Below are 21,016 nucleotides of genomic sequence, written 5' to 3' on the forward strand. Positions count from 1 at the left end.
GAATAAGTGTGAAGAGCGTTTCACACTGCAAGAGATGAATACAGAAACGCAAACGTATTTAATCTCATACTGGATGTGAAGATCGAGAAACTCAAAGATATCAGCAGCAGGCGCTCGTGACGAAAGCAGTCAAACTAAATCAATTCCTCAACTATTAGAGTTTAATCATCTGCAAATAAAAGATCATTCATTTGAACAGTAATAACACCAATTGCACAAACTCAGGACATCTCGCAAAAGTCATTTCAACTTTTGTTTTCGGGGTGGCAGCATCGAGCTGTTTCTACAAACTACGATTTATCATTTATTTTTATTCATATTATTCGCCTGAGAGGGACATTTAGAAATAAAGAGTTGAGGAAAACAACCAGATCAACATGCAAAGTTCAACACTTTTCCAAGTCATAATATTTAAGGCAACTGTTATGTGAAACATTCAAAAGTAAAAACCAACACTAATCAGCAGTGATTAACAGATCGATTCATAATCTGACACGACTGTAACATACTTTGGGTTTAAACATCTTCAGCAATGAACGTTAGTGATGAATTATCATACAAACGAGCGTCTTGAATATTAACATCTTCAACATTCAATCTCAGATTAAATAATTTAACGCCAAGGGTCAAAACCAAGCTCATTATTCAGGAGGCCGACGACGCAAGTGCATTCAAATGTCTTGAGCGCAAATCGATTCATAATGCAGAATGAAGCAAAACAGGGTGAATCTCACGGTTTCTGTCCAGGGCAGATTTTTAGCCCCTAAATCAAAAGAAATGAATAAGAAATTCGATTTTGGATTGAAGAAAAAAAGCGTATTTACGCAATTTTTTTTACACTGTGACATTATTTACACTTGTACTGTGAAAAAAATTGTACAGCAAAAAATGGTAAATTTTATTTAAATTGTACATTTTTAATAATAGCAGTATGTATTGTACTCGATTTAATTCATACTGACTGTGATATATATATATAAAAAAAGTGTTTTTTCTATACATGATGCTTGTATTACTGTATTACAGTAATGGGAATTCATTTATATAAGCAAAATGTCACTCACAACTTTTTCAATGCTCTTAATTTCTTACGTCTTTCTTGTAATGTTAGGGTGAAACACTGAGAAGGAAACTTTGGTTGTGCGATTCCCCCAGCAGGCACAGCGTGAGACACAATATTTGTGAAATCTCAAATCAAAAAATCAAAATCTGAACAAAACATCTTTCAGAGAAACACCTAAACGGAGCGACGTCTTCCTGCAGCGGTCAACGGTTACTGGAGCGTAGGGGTGCAAAAACACAAAATACAGTCATAAACAACGAGAGCGAATCCTCATTATTATTATTATTATTATTATTATTATTAGCAGCGATGAAATCATTATTGATCTAATCCAATTTATACACAGCGTTAAAACGTTAATACAGACCCAGACGGCATCGATGCATCATGGGTAATCCGAACGTTTCAACATCTTCTTAAAATAATAATCTAAAGAAAAGTGACTTGGTGAAGTTCGTTCATTCATTTATTTGTTCGTTCGTTCACTGGCGATGAAGCACTGCATTATTCTAAGTGCAGGATGTTTTAAATACGTCTCAGACGAGAAACAGTAGCAGGATGAAAGTGCATGAGGGAGGTCAGAGGTCACTCGGCTTGAGTTTGAAGACGCAGATGCGCAGGTGAGACGCGATCTCGTTGCAGACGCTCACGCAGTAGCGCACCAGATCGAAGAGAGAGAGAATCTGATGGACACACACAGTAAAGAGAGATTACCAGACGTGACGAGCAGTGTTGGGGGGAACTCAGTACAAGTAACTTGAGTTGTAATCAGATTACTTTAGCAAGTAACTAGTAATGTAACGCATTACTTTTTCAATTTACAACAAAATATCTAAGTTACTTTTTCAAATAACCAGTGTTGGGGGTAACTCAGTACATGTAATCAGATTACTTTTTCAAGTAACTAGTAATGTAACATTCATTTTTCAATTTGCATCACAATATCTAAGTTACTTTTTCAAATAAGTAACGCTAGTTACTTTTTCACATTTACTGATTAACAGCTCTCATGTTGAGAGAAATAAAGTAAGGTGTTGTGTGTGTGTGTGTGTGTGTGTATAAACATGATGGTTATTTTAGTTCTAGACTAAATGTGAAGATGCATTTACTCATCTCACTTGCACCAAAACATTCAGTATTCCTCAAAATGCAATCTTAGAATTTTACGCAAAACTTTTATAACTATATTAAATTACAATTTGAATATATTAAATATAGTTTATGTATTTAATCTCACTTTAATAACCAATGTCTTTGCTGCTGACCTTCAATGATCTTATTCAAACATACTAAGCAAAAATTACTTTAGATTAGTTTTAGAATAAATAAGAGTGTTGAACTTCCTTCTCCTGTATCCTATTGCTCTTTAATCCAGAACAGCAGCAGCTGAAAGGTTTGTTTGAGCAGCGCCCTCTACTCTACTGTACTCTACTCTACTGTACTCTACTCTGCTGTACTCTACTCTACTGTACTCTACTCTACTGTACTCTACTCTACTGTACTCTACTCTACTGTACTCTACTCTGCTGTACTCTACTCTACTGTACTCTACTCTACTGTACTCTACTCTGCTGTACCCTACTCTACTGTACTCTACTCTGCTGTACTCTACTCTACTGTACTCTACTCTACTGTACTCTACTCTGCTGTACTCTACTCTACTGTACTCTACTCTGCTGTACTCTACTGTACTCTACTCTACTCTACTCTACTGTACTCTACTCTGCTGTACCCTACTCTACTGTACTCTACTCTGCTGTACTCTACTCTACTGTACTCTACTCTACTGTACTCTACTCTGCTGTACTCTACTCTACTGTACTCTACTCTGCTGTACTCTACTGTACTCTACTCTACTCTACTGTACTCTACTCTACTCTACTGTACTCTACTCTGCTGTACCCTACTCTACTGTACTCTACTCTGCTGTACTCTACTCTACTGTACTCTACTCTACTCTACTGTACTCTACTCTGCTGTACTCTACTCTACTCTACTCTACTGTACTCTACTCTACTCTACTGTACTCTACTCTGCTGTACCCTACTCTACTGTACCCTACTCTGCTGTACTCTACTCTACTGTACTCTACTCTACTGTACTCTACTCTACTGTACTCTGCTGTACTCTACTCTACTGTACTCTACTCTACTGTACTCTACTCTACTGTACTCTACTCTACTGTACTCTACTCTACTGTACTCTACTCTACTGTACTCTACTCTACTGTACTCTACTCTACTGTACTCTACTCTACTGTACTCTACTCTGCTGTACTCTACTCTGCTGTACTCTACTCTGCTGTACTCTACTCTACTGTACTCTACTCTACTGTACTCTACTCTACTGTACTCTACTCTACTGTACTCTACTCTACTGTACTCTACTCTGCTGTACTCTACTCTGCTGTACTCTACTCTACTGTACTCTACTCTACTGTACTCTACTCTACTCTGCTGTACTCTACTCTGCTGTACTCTACTGTACTCTACTCTGCTGTACTCTACTCTGCTGTACTCTACTCTGCTGTACTCTACTCTGCTGTACTCTACTCTGCTGTACTGTACTCTACTCTACTCTACTCTACTCTACTCTACTCTACTCTACTCTACTCTACTCTACTCTACTCTGCTGTACTGTACTGTACTCTACTCTACTCTACTCTGCTGTACTCTACTCTGCTGTACTCTACTCTGCTGTACTCTACTCTGCTGTACTCTACTCTGCTGTACTCTACTCTGCTGTACTCTACTCTGCTGTACTCTACTCTGCTGTACTCTACTCTGCTGTACTCTACTCTGCTGTACTCTACTCTGCTGTACTCTACTCTGCTGTACTCTACTCTGCTGTACTCTACTCTGCTGTACTCTACTCTGCTGTACTCTACTCTGCTGTACTCTACTCTGCTGTACTCTACTCTGCTGTACTCTACTCTGCTGTACTCTACTCTGCTGTACTCTACTCTGCTGTACTCTACTCTGCTGTACTCTACTCTGCTCTACTCTACTGTGCTCTACTCTGCTGTGCTCTACTCTGCTGTGCTCTACTCTGCTGTGCTCTACTCTACTGTACTCTACTCTACTCTGCTGTACTCTACTCTGCTGTACTCTACTCTGCTGTACTCTACTCTGCTGTACTCTACTCTGCTGTACTCTACTCTGCTGTACTCTACTCTGCTGTACTCTACTCTGCTGTACTCTACTCTGCTGTACTCTACTCTGCTGTACTCTACTCTGCTGTACTCTACTGTACTCTACTCTACTGTACTGCACTCTGCTGTACTCTACTCTGCTGTACTCTACTCTGCTGTACTCTACTCTGCTGTACTCTACTCTACTGTGCTCTACTCTACTGTACTCTACTCTGCTGTACTCTACTCTACTGTGCTCTACTCTACTGTGCTCTACTCTACTGTGCTCTACTCTGCTGTACTCTACTCTGCTGTACTCTACTCTACTGTGCTCTACTCTACTGTGCTCTACTCTACTGTGCTCTACTCTGCTCTACTCTACTGTACTCTACTCTACTGTACTCTACTGTACTGTACTCTACTGTGCTGTACTGTGCTGTACTCTACTCTGCTGTACTCTACTGTACTCTACTCTACTGTACTCTACTGCACTGTACTCTACTGCACTGTACTCTACTGTACTCTACCTCTACTGTACTCTACTCTACTGTACTCTACTGTACTGTACTCTACCTCTACTGTACTGTACTCTACTCTACTGTACTCTACTCTACTGTACTCTACTGTACTGTACTCTACTGCACTGTACTGTACTCTACTGCACTGTACTCTACTCTACTGTACTCTACCTCTACTGTACTGTACTCTACTGCACTTCCTTTTTCATGCATTTCACTTTTGGTGTGAAAGGGCCTTAACATTTGCCAAAAATATAACTTTTTTGTTGCTATTAAAAAACAAGCAAGCCCAGGTGAGGAAAAAGTAACGCAAAAGTAATATATAACGCATTACTTTTCATAAAAAAGTAACTAATTAACACAATTAGTTACTTTCTTTGGGAGTAACGCAATATTTGAATGCATTACTTCTAAGAGTAACCTTCCCCAACACTCAGCGCCGCCGCTCCCACCACGCGCATCACGCGCTGTGCGTAGGGCACCAAGTGCTGAGGGGGCACCAAAAATAGCCTAATGAAAAACCAATCATCAAACTTCTTGTTATAATCAGATTCAGCGCGTTCTTCCTCTTCATTCCGCAGCGGCGCCGAGCAGAGACAGAGAGCACGTCAGAAACACAGGACAGGGTGTGTGTGTGTGTGTGTGTGTGTGTGTGATGTGTTCATGTGTGTGTTCATCATTGGTCTGTCACTGCTCGTCAATGTCAGAATATTTGAGATGACCAATCAAATCAAAGTAGGCGGGCTTTATGTTCACAGACGCTGAGCGCGAATTTTAACAGTGCAACTCGACGCTTCAGTGTACGGTCAAGTGCGAGATAAGATGTAAGTAGCTAAACTTAACTTTATTTGACAGTTTTTTTTTTAGGTCATAAATGTTAAACGAATGACAAAAAATAATTAGGCAAACTAATATAGTTTTGTCTAATTTCGCCATTTTGAACTGAAAATAGGCCTATATGTAACATGTAGCCTAGTGTAATAGTTTAGGCTACTGTCATTGTGAGGGGACAAGAAACATGAACAAAGCCGTTTTCATCATGTTAGGCACAGGATTTATAATGAATGTGTACATATTGAGAATAAAATACAAATTGTAACCTTTAGTAAATTAAAAAAGCCAACTTTAGGAGGGGAAGAGACAGGGCAAGATAAAAACAAAGAGAAAAAGAGTGTGATGCTGATGAGGAGAGAAAAATAATCAGCTGCCCACTGACATAGTTTTAAAGCTGTTATCGAATTTTTTTTTTTTTTGCCTTCACAACATCTTTAAAATGCACATCTGTAGTTCAGAAAAATCCCACATTTCCCCCGAACACCCCTAACTAACCTGCCTCAAATTCGGGATCCCAGTGATTATAAAACCATGCCATTGCATGGTAATGAAACTAGTTAATAGTAAGCATTAGACCCTAATCTAAAGTGTTACTTTTTAGCTTTTTAATTTTTTTATAAATCATACCCTCATTGGGGGCTTAGCCCCCCTAAATGAAAATCCTAAATAAAAATGTTTTTTTTTTTTAGGGGGGGCGGGGGGACATCATAAAGGAATTATGCTTAGGGCACCAAAATGGCTAGCAGCGGCACACTGTTAGTGACGAGTGACTTCAGGCCACGTTCGAGACCATGTGATCTTACCAGAGAAATCCACAACACCAGATATTCATCGATGAAGCTGTTGAAGTACTGATCGAGAAACAACAGGCCGGGGCCCAGAAACGCCACGTCGTGAAGATGCATCTCACTCTTGGTCATGTGCGCCACCTGCAGTTAAAGTTAAGTACAACAGAAAACAACTGAAATAACACTCAATATATGAGGAAAAGCCACTAATGTATTGGTTTGCATACATTTGCAGAACCAGGGTATATACAGGAATCATGGAGTTAAATTGAATACCTTTTAAGACCTTTTTTAAGACTCTTTCGGTACATTTTAAGACCTCATCGCCACTTCAAGTTTAAACCGGTTACATCGGCGACACTTTAACTTACATTTACTATATATTGATTGTAAGTTAGCACAACTAAACTCTTAGTTTGTGAAAATTCCTTATCAATGCAACATAATTCAGAAGGGTGGGAAGCACAAGAGAATTAATTGACAAATTAATACAATTCTTTGGATAAATATACATAATGAAAAGATGATACAAAATGTAATACCTTGGAAAATGGCATTTAATACTTTTTAAGCCAGGGCCTCAATATTTTTTCTAAATTGATTTATATACTTTTAAAATAAATAAATATGAACATTGGATAAAGCCAGGCTCAAAATTCTGGTTTGATTTAGTTGACATATTAGAGTCAAAGGTTTTTACAGAAGGGATTTTGGATTTCTCTTTTCATCGCTCCATAAAGCAGAAAAAACTGTCAAAAGCGAAATTTAATTTTCACCATTTTCACAAGTGTTATTAAAAATGTTGTAAAATTTCAAGCCAAATATATATGAACAAACCCCTCAGTAAAATTAATCAGAATATAGATAGGAATAAAACTGTAAGTTTTGGTGTGTATAAGTGCTTCTGAAGTGGAGAACAAAACTCATTTTGAGAAAAAGGCCGTTAAAGATACAGATGCAAATAGATAAAGTCCAATTAAATAAACACTTAAAAGTGTGTTTTGCATGTTTTCATTCCACTAGTCTGGAGAAAAAAACACACTTTATGAAAAGCCAAATAGCCCCAAATCTCAAAATTGACCAGTGCATGAAAAACAATATACACACATACATATTAGCCACATACATATTTAATTTTTTTGAATAATTGAATAATTGATTATAAATACAAATGTACATCTAAAATGTACATACATAATATATATCATTTACATTATGAATTTTTATTAATAAATGAAGTACATTAAAAATGATTAATTACTGTATACAAATATAACATTACATTACAAAGTATTTATTAAATAAATATTTTAAATACAAATATATATTTAATATGCATTAATACTATATCATATTTTTAGATTAATGTGCATTATTTTAAATATTATATATATATATATATATAAATTAGGGCTGTCAAATGATTAATCACGATTAATCGCATCCAAAATAAAAGTTTGTGTTTACATAATATATGTGGGTGCACTGTGTATAAATATTTTACATATATAAATACACACACATGCTTGTATATATTTAAGAAATATTTTTATGTATATACTGTATATAGATTTATATATAATTTTGATTATATATAAATACAAATATTTTATATATAAATAATATTTTTTTCTTAAATATACATGCATGTGTGTGTATTTATATATATACAAACTAATTATACACAGTGCACCCACATATACAAACTTTTATTTTGGATGCGATTAATCGCGATTAATCATTTGACAGCCCTAATATAAATACTACAATAACACTGAGTGGAGGTCTTTCACTCACCACTAATTTATTGGTGATTTTGGCCGATACGAAGCCGAAGGCCAGAATATACAGACACGGATGTTTCTCGAAGAGCAGGACGGATGATTTTTTATAAATCATCATAGCGAGGATGATAACTGAGCCGATGTGCAGGACGGGAGACAAAACACTCGTACCCTGAAACACACACACACACACACACACACACCGATGAAGTGACAATACAATACATATAATAATGCAGGTCAGAAATATTGTGTATATAGTAGGGGTGTCACAATATATTGCAATACAAAAATGCAAAAATATATATTGTGGATAGACTACTATATTTAATGTTGAATATGATGTATAATATTAATGGGGGAATATTTGTGCGTCCTGATAATGCCAAATGTCTGATGTTACCAGTAAAAAGTGGCCTACATTATTTTATATATATCTAGTCAGTGACAGAGATCAAGCATATTTGTCTAAAATAATTCTGTTTTCAGCTTCATTAATATTTAATTGTCCTGTTCATTGGGTTTCCAGCACCAAGTCCAAGCCTATTCATTTAAACCCACAATGTAATATCAAATTTAGCATTTTAATCAACAGTACATTTTCTGTTAATCTTTTACCATATGTCTTGGAGTATCGCAATGATATGGTATTGTGAGTTCAGTATCGTGATATGTACCGAATCGTTACACTAATATATAGCTCAGGTACGTACCGCTATGGTGGAGCCGTTTTTCCCCACGCCGCCGGTAAATATGACTCGGAAGTAATTGGTACACGTGAAAACCGCCCCGATAAACGTGCAAAGTGGCGGGATCATTTTCATTTGGATGTTTATGACAGGAATCTGTTGAATGCAAGAGAATGAGAAACAGTTCAGTTCAAAAAGCTTAAATATATCATATAATAATATACATTATTATTATATAATATCTTATTTCAAAGATTTATTTATATAGTTTTTAATGTATAATTTACATTATGTAATTATTAATATATTCTTTTATAATAGAATTTACACCTTTTATATAGAATTTATGTATAGACATTTACATTGTTATTTATTATTAATATATTATTTAATATTATAATATTAAATATATAATGTATGTACATATATTTGAATTTACATTATTTATTAATATACAACATTATAATATTAAATACATAGTACATGCACATACATTATTTTTAATGTTTTTAATTAATATATTGATAATACATTATATAATGTAAATTATAGTTTATGTACTTAAATTATAAATTTGCATTATGTAATTAAATATATAGAATTTATGTACATACATTATTATTTACATATTCTAATTTATTAGTATACTAAATTATAATATTAAATATATAGAGAGTTTTTGTATTTTATTTTATATTTTTTATATTAAGGATTTATAATTAATAATAAATATATATATTTTTGTACTTAAATTATAATACATTCGCATTATGTAATTTATTATTTTATAATATAAAATATATAGAATTTGTAAATACATTATAATTTACATTTTATTATTAACTATTTAAATTACACACTGTATACTGTAATACACAAAGTATTATATTCAATAAATGCAACTATATCTATTTACTATTTTAATACATTATACAGTATAATGCAAATATATTATTATTATGAATATACCACATTATTTAAAAGACAAAGATATGACAATAATGTAAAGGTATTTATGCCAGCTAACTGGTATACGAGACTGATCAAATGAATCAATAGTTGTTATTTCTGGTTAGCACACACAGCTCAAGTTATTATGTTATATTATGTTATTAAGTTATAAGCATAAACAGATTCGGCGTGTGAGTGAATTACCCGAGACTGCCAGAAAGCCGATCCGCCAACAGCAGCCAGTAAATACATGAGAATTATGAAGATCTGCACTTCTGTAACATCAATGCTGAGCGGAGAAGAGAGCCATGTTAGAGCACACACACACACACACACACACACACACACACACGCTGATCACAGCAGGATTGGCTTCAGTTATCACAGATATATGCTCTGAACTGATTGGATCTGAACTGGAATCACTGGTCTGAAAGCATGAGGTTCATTAGTGTTTCAGGAAGCTGATTGGTGCATTGCTCGCGTTTGATTGGCCGTTCGGCGCTGGATTTTACCGTTTCGTTCCAAAACGTGGGCCCAACCGTAGCCGTAAACATCTGCAACAACACTAGACAGATCTGCAGTTCTGTAACATCAAATCTGCCCATGGGACAGTGACAAATCAGGCTTCAAACATCGTCTATTACTGACATCAAACATACAAAACCTTCTCTGCTTAAAGGGATACTCCACTTTTTTTGGAAATAGGCTCATTTTACAACTCCCCCAGAGTTAAACTGTTGAGTTTTACCGTTTTTGAATCCATTCAGCCGATGTCCGGTTCTGGCGGTACCACTTTTAGCATAGCTTAGCATACATCATTGGAGTTGACAAGACCATTAGCATTTCTAAAAAAAAAAATGACCAAAGAGTTTCGATATTTTTCCTATTTAAAACTTGACTCTTCTGTAGTTACATCGTGCACTAAGACCGACGGAAAATGTAAAGTTGTGATTTTCTAGGCTGATATGGCTAGGAACTATACTCTCATTCGTGCGTAATAATCAAGAAACTTCAATGCCGTACCATGAGTGCAGCAGGCGTAATGATATGACGCAGCGCCTGAAAATAGGCCACCTTCCGTCAACACAACGGAACTATTTTCAGGCGCTGCGTCATATCATTACGCCTGCTGCACTCATGGTACGGCAGTGAAGTTTCTTGATTATTACGCAGGAATGAGAGTATAGTTCCTAGCCATATCAGCCTAGAAAATCACAACTTTACATTTTCCGTCGGTCTTAGTGCACGATGTAACTACAGAAGAGTCAAGTTTTAAATAGGAAAAATATCGAAACCCTTTGGTGATTTTTGTTTGAGAACTGCTAATGGTCTTGTCCACTTCAATGATGTATGCTAAGCTATGCTAAAAGTGGTACCGCCAGAACCGGACATCGGCTGAATGGATTCAAAAACGGTAAAACTCAACAGTTTAACTCTGGGGGAGTTGTAAAATGAGCCTATTTCCAAAAAAAGTGGAGTATCCCTTTAAGGCAAGACACCCCAGGTCTATAACAGAGTAAACAAATTAATAATATATACTTCCCCAGCTGATTGATTACATTAAGGATCACAGACGTTTTTTGTATTACAAGTTTTCTGAAATGTTTTGTTTAAATATGCATACAAGGCATTATCTAATTAAATATGCATACATTTGGATAATATAAATTTGAACATTGGATAAAGCCAGGCTCATAGTTCTTGTTTGGTTTCTTGTAAAAGGTTTTTTACAGAAGGGATTTTGAATTTCTCTTTTCATCGCTCAGAAAATACTGTCAAAAGCCAGAAAAAATACATTTTCACCATTTTCACAAGAGTTATTAAAAATGTTGTAAAATTTCAAGCCAAATATATATGAACAAACCCCTCAGTAAAATTCATCAGAATATAGATAGGAATAAAACTGTAAGTTTTGGTGTGTATAAGTGCTTCTGAAGTGGAGAACAAAACTCATTTTGAGAAAAAGGCCGTTAAAGATACAGATACATATAGATAAAGTCCAATAATATAAACACTTAAAAGTGTGTTTTGCATGTTTTCATTCCATTAGTCTGGAAAAAGAAAACGCATTATGAAAAGCAAAATAGGCCAAAATTGACCAGTGCATGAATATATATATATATATATACATACAGTAGTCAACATTTGAAGTGGATCAAAACTTTTCATTAAAGTTATACATGAATTTTGAACAATACCCGTTCTTGTCTTAGGACAACTTTGATGAACTTTTGTGATCCACTTGAAATGTTGACTACTGTGTATATATATATATATATATATATATGTGTGTGTGTGTGTGTGTATATATTTATATTTGTCTGTAGTGTCTTGCCTTAATGAAAGGTGCGGCCACATTAGCAAAATTTCATGTGCTAAAAAAGGTTAATTTCTTTGTCTTTTATGAAACCGTTGCAAAATCTGTGCAGGGAATCTTTCACTTTCATGCAAAAATAACAATAGCATGGATTCTTATTAAAATTACTGTATTTCCCCTCCGAAAATTCGCCAAACGGCAGTAAATGCAACCGCACCTTAACACGAAAATAAACCATAAAATTAGGGCTGCACGATATTGAAAGAAAATGCGATATTCAATATGCGATATGATAATGCTTAAATTGTGTAAAATAAACTTAAAATGATATAACCTACATACGTGTTTCACACTCTTTTTGTGACTAGAAAGCATCCCTACAGCTTCTGACAGTGAACATCAGTGTTTTACTGAAACATAAGGAGTGTTATTTAACATCAGTGTAAACCACTGGGTTTAGGGCATTAGGGTTATTTAACAACAGAAACTCAATAATCAAATGTAAAAAATAAAACACTGCTTAGTTTTCACTGTATGAATTAAATATACACTGGTTCTTATTAAAGCTACAAAAGTTATTCAGCCGAGAGCAGTGAGTGACTTTCTCTGTCTTTTGTTCATGACCCCAGTTATTGCAAGCCGTTGCGATATGCATATCCTGATATATAAATCTCCGATATTTCGATATATTGTGCAGCCCTACATAAAATGTAATTTTGCATGTATGGATGTTCTACTCACATGCCGAAGCGCAGTGTACCGGAGACGTAGGTCTGCCAGTGGGCACAATAAAACATGAACATGCCGGCGAAACAGCAGAAGAACATCCAGTCGGGGTGAGAGCCCAGCTGAACCGCTATACTGGTTCCCAACACCACAAACACTGGGAGAAACACAGCGTTAATACACACTTCACCACAGAAGTCAAGGGAATTATTCACACAGGACACGTTAAATATTTACTTTTAAATATTTAAGTTTTTTGAATAATTAATATATATATAAATACAAATTTACATTTTTTAAATAAAATTAAATTTAATTAAAAATGACTAATAATGCAAATTATTTATTAAATATTTATAATATTAAATATTTAAGTATTTATTAAATAAATATATTAAATACAAAAAAAATATGTATTTATATGTATTAATACTATACATTATTATCAAATTAATGTGCATTATTTTAAATATTTGTATAATTTATTATATATACATATAGTATAGTATAAACTTTAAAGTATACCATTACTTTAAAGTATTATTAAATAATTATATTAAATAAAAATATACACTACCGTTCAAAAGTTTGGGGTCGGTACGATTTTAAATACTTTTAAAAGAATTCTCTTCTGCTAACCATGGCTGCGCTTATTTGATTAAAAATACAACAAAAATCAGTTATAGTATTAAATATTATTCCAGTGTAAATCAGCTGTTTTCTGTGTGAATATATAGTAAAGTGTAATTTATTCCTGTGATCAAAACTGAATTTTCAGCATCACCAGTGTCAGGGTCTTCAGTGTCAAATGATCCTTAACAAATCAGTATAATATGAGGATTTGATGCTCAAGAAACATTTATTATTATTATCAATGTTGAAACAGTTGTTGGTCTGTCAGTTGTACAGTTTTTTTTGTTTTTTTTTTGGATTCTTTGATGAATAGGAAGTTCAAAAGACTTTTGTAACATTATAAATGTCTTTACTGTCACTTTCGATCAAATTAATTATTCCTTGATAAATAAAAGTATTGATTTCTTTCCTCCAAAAAATAAAAATAAAATTCTCACTGACCCCAAACTTTTGAACGGTAGTGTATATTAAATTATATTATTATTATCAATATAATTCATATTATTATACATATTTTAATTATTTGTAATCTAAAATGTACATGAACTATATATATATATAATTTATATTGTCCTTTATTATTATTATATATTTAATTGAGAAATTGCAAATTTTGCAAATATAAACAAATATAAGTATATTACATTCAAATTATTATTAAATAAATATAGTAAATAAAAAAATTATGTAATATACCACAATATTTAAAAGACAAGATATTCACGGCAGATAATTGAGACTGATTAAAAAACATCCAGTAATTAAAATTTTTCTAAAACAGCTAGTCATCTGTGTGATTCATGTCTGCACAGGCTAACGATTAAAATATACTGCGCAACAACAGACCCTGTGCAAACGGCCCTTAAAGGTGCATTGTGTAATATTTCTGAGGATCTATTGACAGAAATGCTATATAAAATCCATAACTATGTTTTCAGTGGTGTATAAAGACCTTACTTAATGAACCGTTATGTTTTTATTACCTTAGAATGTGACATTTATATCTACATAGGCGCGGGAATCCCCTTCTATGAAGGTCGACATGTTGTGACGTCATGTTTCTACCGTAGCCGAAAGCGAACAAACAGCGCTAAAGAAACCTCATTGCTTGACTTACTACTCTCTGCTGCTGACTCAGACGACGACATATTTTGTCTTACGTCGGCCACCGTAGCTTCTCATTCGAGTTTGAAAACCGAGGGATAGGCCGCGAGTGACTAGCTGTTTGCAATTCGCAAGTCTCACCACTAGATGCCGCTAAAAATCACACACTGCACCTTTAAAGGGTGCACTGGTCACCTGTGGAGAGCGAATCGCAGCCGTGGTCGAACAGCTCCCCCAGTGGTGAACTGCTGTTAGTGCGTCTGGCCTGTTTCCCATCGATGGCGTCCAGCGACTGATAGACGAACAGGCCCACGGCACACAGGAGGTACGCCCAGAGAGGAGCCTGAACACAGGCCATTAAAGGGATAGTTCACCCAAAAATGAAAATTAGCCCATGATTTACTCTCCCTCAAGTCATCCTAGGTGTATATGACATTCTTCTTTCAGACGAACACAATCAGAGTTATATAAAAAAATGCCAAAAAAATGCCAAATTTTATAATGGCAGTGAATCTGTCCATCTATCCATCATAAAAGTGCATCTTGCATCTATCCATCATAAAAGTGCATCTATCCATCATAAAAGTGCATCTTGCATCTATCCATCATAAAAGTGCATCTATCCATCATAAAAGTGCATCTATCCATCATAAAAGTGCATCAATCCATCATAAAAGTGCATCTATCCATCATAAAAGTGCACCTATCCGTCATAAAAGTGCATCAATCCATCATAAAAGTGCATCTATCCATCATAAAAGTGCACCTATCCATCATAAAAGTGCATCTGTCCATCATAAAAGTGCATCTATCCATCATAAAAGTGCATCTATCCGTCATAAAAGTGCATCTATCCGTCATAAAAGTGCATCTATCCATCATAAAAGTGCATCTATCCGTCATAAAAGTGCATCTATCCGTCATAAAAGTGCATCTATCCATCATAAAAGTGCATCTGTCCATCATAAAAGTGCATCTATCCATTATAAAAGTGCATCTATCCATCATAAAAGTGCATCTGTCCATCATAAAAGTGCATTTGTCCATCATAAAAGTGCATCTGTCCATCATAAAAGTGCATCTGTCCATCATAAAAGTGCATCTATCCATCATAAAAGTGCATCTATCCGTCATAAAAGTGCACCTATCCGTCATAAAAGTGCACCTATCCGTCATAAAAGTGCATCTATCCATCATAAAAGTGCATCTATCCATCATAAAAGTGCATCTATCCATCATAAAAGTGCATCTATCCATCATAAAAGTGCATCTATCCGTCATAAAAGTGCATCTGTCCATCATAAAAGTGCACCTATCCGTCATAAAAGTGCACCTATCCGTCATAAAAGTGCATCTATCCATCATAAAAGTGCATCTATCCGTCATAAAAGTGCACCTATCCGTCATAAAAGTGCATCTATCCGTCATAAAAGTGCATCTATCCTTTATAAAAGTGCATCTATCCATCATAAAAGTGCATCTGTCCATCATAAAAGTGCATTTGTCTATCATAAAAGTGCATCTGTCCATCATAAAAGTGCATCTATCCATCATAAAAGTGCATCTGTCCATCATAAAAGTGCATCTATCCATCATAAAAGTGCATCTGTCCATCATAAAAGTGCATCTATCCATCATAAAAGTGCATCTGTCCATCATAAAAGTGCATCTATCCATCATAAAAGTTCATCTGTCCATCATAAAAGTGCATCTATCCATCATAAAAGTTCATCTGTCCATCATAAAAGTGCATCTATCCATCATAAAAGTGCATCTATCCATCATAAAAGTGCATCTGTCCATCATAAAAGTGCATCTATCATCATAAAAGTGCATCTGTCCATCATAAAAGTGCATCTATCCATCATAAAAGTGCATCTGTCCATCATAAAAGTGCATCTATCCATCATAAAAGTGCATCTGTCCATCATAAAAGTGCATCTATCCATCATAAAAGTGCATCTATCCATCATAAAAGTGCATCTGTCCATCATAAAAGTGCATCTATCCATCATAAAAGTGCATCTATCCATCATAAAAGTGCATCTGTCCATCATAAAAGTGCATCTATCCATCATAAAAGTGCATTTGTCCATCATAAAAGTGCATCTATCCATCATAAAAGTGCATTTGTCCATCATAAAAGTGCATCTATCCATCATAAAAGTGTGCGTGGGTACCTGTTCGGTTGCAGTCGGGCAGTAATACACCAGCACCAGTGTTGTGAAGATGTTGGTCGCCAGGCCGACGATGGTAATGAGGTTGGGCGCGATCCAGGGTGGCATTCTGCCGACGAGCCACTCCCAGTAGCGTTGCATTATGGGTTCGAGTAGCGAGCGTCCCGAACTGCTGTAGCGATGCTCCTCTAAACGCTTCAGCTGGTGGCGTGACAGAACCGGCGCCGGCAGCTCGACCAGTCGCCGCAGGGCGCTAGGAGCGAACCAGCACGACGAATCCATGCCACGTCCCCGCTCGCGGCTACTGGCCCCGCCCCGCCCACTCATCACTCTCAGCCAATCACAGCCCGAGTCTGAGCCTGACTCCGCCCACTGCGCGCCCGCAGAGCCACAGCAGGATGGCTAGGCACCTTCAAACAGATAAGTTAATTTAATAATGAAAACTATGGCTGCTAGCAGTTTACATGAAATCGCAAAGTCTGGGATTATTAGTTATGTGCAGCTTGTCAGTGAAGCACGGCTCTGTAAACGCCGCTCACTCTGAAAGATCTGCGAGTTTGAGTCGCTTATAACGTGCATTTGAAAAAGCAACACGAGTCAAACACCTTTCCAAACATGAGACGCGTTTATGAACCTCTTGTCCAACAAAAGACAACATTTATAACACACTTTTACTCCAAACTCACCTCATCAGGACAGCTGAGCTCGTCCTTCTGTGAGAGGATGCGCTTCTCACACAGAATACGGCAGTCGTGTGTTTATTAGTCGTGTTTAATCAATCAAAGCGTTTCAATCTTCTGTTTATTCAGATACAGCGAATTCGCCTTTGGCTAAGCCCCGCCCCCCTTAGTTACTGTTGCTATGTCCGACAAACAAACTTCATCTGGGCTCTGGTATCAACATGGCTTATGCTGTGACAGCTCTTCCTGCTGAAATTTGATCAAACTTTTATAAAGCAGCAAATAAAGTGTCCGATAGAAGTAGGCAAAAGGGCTGCAATACACGTTCGAAGGCTATATTCACGAGTCTGCTAGCTAGACGACACTTGTCAGGATTTGACTTCGGTTTTGGGAAGGGAAAAAACGCACACCCCCCTCCAACCTCTCTGGGAAACGCGTATCTGTGTTACAGATGCCCCAGGCACAACGTTTATCCATATTTTTGATAAAACTACGACGGTAATAGCCGGCCGAGACCACAATTATGAGACGCCTGTGTTAAAGTCAATGGAGCGCAGTGAAAAAGTGTCGGACCACTGTGGGAGCTCGTTCTTGGCTGCGCTGTGATTGGTCAATCTACATTCTAGGGTGTGGCTTAGCCAAAGGCGAATTCCTGGAATGATGTGTGTTATAGGCTTTATGCCGAGCGTCACGTGACCAAGGCGGAAAACAGATCACATCGCTTCCGATTCAGGTCTTTTGTGTGTGCTTCATGACATTTTTTGCGGTTTTACTGAAGATAACTTAAAAGGAGCAAGCAAAAATGAGCATAACCAATGTCCCTCGCATGTGCAGATTGATATTTAAAAGTTTTTTAATTTTTCTTCTTCACACTAACGTTTAGATATTTAAATAGCATAAAACACCAATAACAAAGTGAACTCAGTAGGTTAGCTGATTACCTTAAAAATCCATAGATATCGTAGTTAGTTCTTACGGCCGTTAACACTTTCTCTGACAAGCGGATGCAATGAGACCCGTTTTCCGGTTTGGTCACGTGACGCTCAGCATAAAGCCTATTGTCCTCCTGCGGGGTGTGTGTGTGTGTGTGACGCCCTCTGGTGTTCAGATGGATGTGCGTGAGTGTGTGTGTGTGTGTGACGCCCTCTGGTGTTCAGATGGATGTGTGTGTGTGTGTGTGTGTGTGTGTGTGTGTGTGTGTATGTGTGAGACGCCCTCTGGTGTTCAGATGGAGCATTTACTACAAATCAGCCGCTGCACTGACAAGCTGCGCATAAATCATTGCCAAATGGCGTGTGGTTTCATTGCGATTAATCGTGCAGCCCTACTGAAAACACCACCACAGAATTTAATAAAAAATGGAAATCATTTCACCTGTTCACCAATCGTGAGTTGGTAGACGCCAACAGGCCACGCCCCCAAACAAAAGCCTCTGGAGCGCACGTCACGCCGGCCAACCGCGATGCGCTTCCTGACCCTCACTGCAACGCAACAGACCAAATGTTCAGGATAATATTGTAAACACTGGCGTATGGAAACTAGTGTCCGCCACGGAAAAAAAATGCAAAAAGTAACAATTCTGATTTAAAAAATGTCAGATTTCCAAGATATAGTGATGTGAAATTTTCCCTCAGAATTGTAAGATATAAAATCTGAGATATAAACTCTCAATTCTGAGGAGAAAAAAACCCGGAATTTCGACCTTTTTTTAATTCTGTTGCAGAAACAAGCTTTCATACTTACAATGATTTACAGTGGGAAATTTACTATTCAGAAAATGTGACAACAAAACTCTTAAGAAAGGCCTATGCTATTTAAGAGTTTACCAGGGTACTTATGCATTTGTAAATCGGAGTAAAATTACAGACAAATCCATATACACACACTACCAAGAACTAACTGCACACAGACAGATTTCACTCATGTAGGTTGACTACAACATAAACCAGTGAAATACCATGGTACATACATATGATCATTCTGCAGTACCATGGTATTCTTCTGAAGTTCTACTAAATAATTTGGAATATGTTTTTTTTAAATGCAGTACTATTACGATCTGGTACTTTTTAAAGAGTTGTCATGCTACTAAAACCGGAATAATAATGACGAATGTGTTAATTAAGATCATGTTACAGTGGAGGTTTAATCTGTCTGCTCCAGTGATACCGGGATTAACGGGTCAAATCGCTGATATATCTCAGTGTCACCGGGGATCTCGGGTCCGGTGTATACGGTTATGGGTTCGAGTCCCGGTCCAATTCGATGTCTATCCGATCTTTTACCCCTCCGATCGCAGAACTCACCCAGTAACTTCAGATAAACCCTAGATTCGGAGACATGCACTATCTATCCGTTCGGCCCGATGGGATCCTGATGTTTCGAGTCTGGTGTCGGTTCTGCCGGTCCCGGTCCGGTTAGCGCGAACTGCTAGACCAACACCGGTCACTTCCGGTGCAGGTCCACAAGATGCGTCAAGAGTGTCGTCGATGCGAGGAACCGCGCAGGCGCAGAGGTGATTCTAGAAAGTCGTAGAGGCGCTGCTAGCGCGCAGGATGAGCGCTGAAGAAGAATCGCGCAATTAAATTAAACTACTTTTTAAAGGTTTTTGTTTTTATTGCATTTTAATAAGAACAAAACATAATTTACATACAGGAGTACATATAACAGAAAAAAACGAAGAAATAAAGAGAAAATAAAAGGGAATTTTACAGAAAAAAACGTGTACCTATTAAACAGTTTTTATATTTGGATATTTTTTATAAATGTTAATATCAATTTAAAATGTTTCACAATTTGGCAGTTTTTCATTCCATTTAACTTTATGAATAACGGGCAAACTATAATAATTTAACTACTTTTGGAAGTTGCCAGATTTAAGCGCATTTTTTACAAACAACAATTGCTGAGTTTTTCATGGAAACTTACACCGGTAATCTCTATTTATGGTTTTGATTTGTTTCAAAATGTATTGATTTGCAATATATTATAGAATATAATTATAGTTTTTGATTATTGTACTACATTTTAATGACAAAAACAAACAAATACGTAAATAAATAAATGTAATAATAATAATTCTTTATATTTACTACGTTTTTAAAGTTACATTTTCATACAAATCAGATATTTGAAAAAAATAGATTAAATGTATAAAGTATTTTTAGAGTGCGAAAATCATCTAATCTCTCTCTCTCAATTCAATTCAAAATGTTATTTATTGGCATGACAATTGTTTCAATGTACTGCCAAAGTATTTCTATTTTTTTCAGTGAATCATCACGTTCACATACATTTTAAAAAAAGTAAGTATCAATCAACATTTTAGAATTCTGTGTATGTGTGTGTGTGTGTGAGAGAGAGAGAGAGAGAGAGAGAGAGAGAGAGAGAGAGAGAGAGAGTGTGTGTGTGTGTGAGTGTGAGAGAGAGAGAGAGAGAGAGAGAGAGAGTGTGTGTGTGTGTGTGTGTGTGTGAGTGTGTGTGAGAGAGAGAGAGAGAGAGAGAGAGAGAGTGTGTGTGTGTGTGTGTGTGAGTGTGTGAGAGAGAGAGAGAGCTCGAGCTCTCTCTCTTTCTTTAGGGGTGGAGCGTCATTTCATTTCTTCTCATCTCTTTCTGGTGA

General features: G+C 36.3%; 1 protein-coding gene across 3 annotated transcripts; it reads right to left on the bottom strand.

Annotated features, from left to right (window-relative positions):
- Positions 1–1,511: 1,511 nt before the first annotated feature.
- Positions 1,512–19,877, bottom strand: cept1b (choline/ethanolamine phosphotransferase 1b). Of its 3 annotated transcripts, none has more exons than XM_056237911.1 (10): positions 19,704–19,877; positions 18,772–18,878; positions 16,721–17,127; positions 14,736–14,883; positions 12,819–12,960; positions 10,273–10,357; positions 8,831–8,962; positions 8,131–8,289; positions 6,349–6,474; positions 1,512–1,746 (listed from the first exon to the last, which is right to left on the bottom strand). In XM_056237911.1, exons 3-10 carry the CDS (start codon positions 17,042–17,044, stop codon positions 1,642–1,644), a joined length of 1,221 nt encoding a protein of 406 aa, XP_056093886.1. In that variant the 5' UTR covers positions 17,045–17,127; positions 18,772–18,878; positions 19,704–19,877; the 3' UTR covers positions 1,512–1,641. The 3 variants fall into 3 exon arrangements, with proteins under 3 accessions (XP_056093886.1, XP_056093885.1, XP_056093888.1); XM_056237910.1 differs by lacking the exon at positions 10,273–10,357 and adding an exon at positions 9,962–10,046 and having other exon boundaries at positions 19,704–19,875; XM_056237913.1 differs by lacking the exons at positions 10,273–10,357; positions 18,772–18,878 and adding an exon at positions 9,962–10,046 and having other exon boundaries at positions 19,704–19,876.
- Positions 19,878–21,016: the final 1,139 nt, after the last annotated feature.

Source organism: Rhinichthys klamathensis, unplaced genomic scaffold, assembly GCF_029890125.1.
Source record: "Rhinichthys klamathensis goyatoka isolate OS25496 unplaced genomic scaffold, OSU_Roscu_1.1 h1tg000504l_1, whole genome shotgun sequence".
In the NCBI taxonomy this organism is placed as follows: Eukaryota; Metazoa; Chordata; class Actinopteri; order Cypriniformes; family Leuciscidae; genus Rhinichthys; species Rhinichthys klamathensis.

Bases quoted from the DNA above. Each gene is read 5' to 3' on its own strand.
- cept1b (XM_056237911.1), bottom strand. From the start codon at position 17,044: ATGAGTGGGCGGGGCGGGGCCAGTAGCCGCGAGCGGGGACGTGGCATG. The intron at 14,884-16,720 runs GTACCCACGCAC...GCCTGTGTTCAG, and splicing joins GCCCGACTGCAACCGAACAG to GCTCCTCTCTGGGCGTACCT. The intron at 6,475-8,130 runs GTGAGTGAAAGA...CTTTAACTGCAG, and splicing joins AAATCACCAATAAATTAGTG to GTGGCGCACATGACCAAGAG.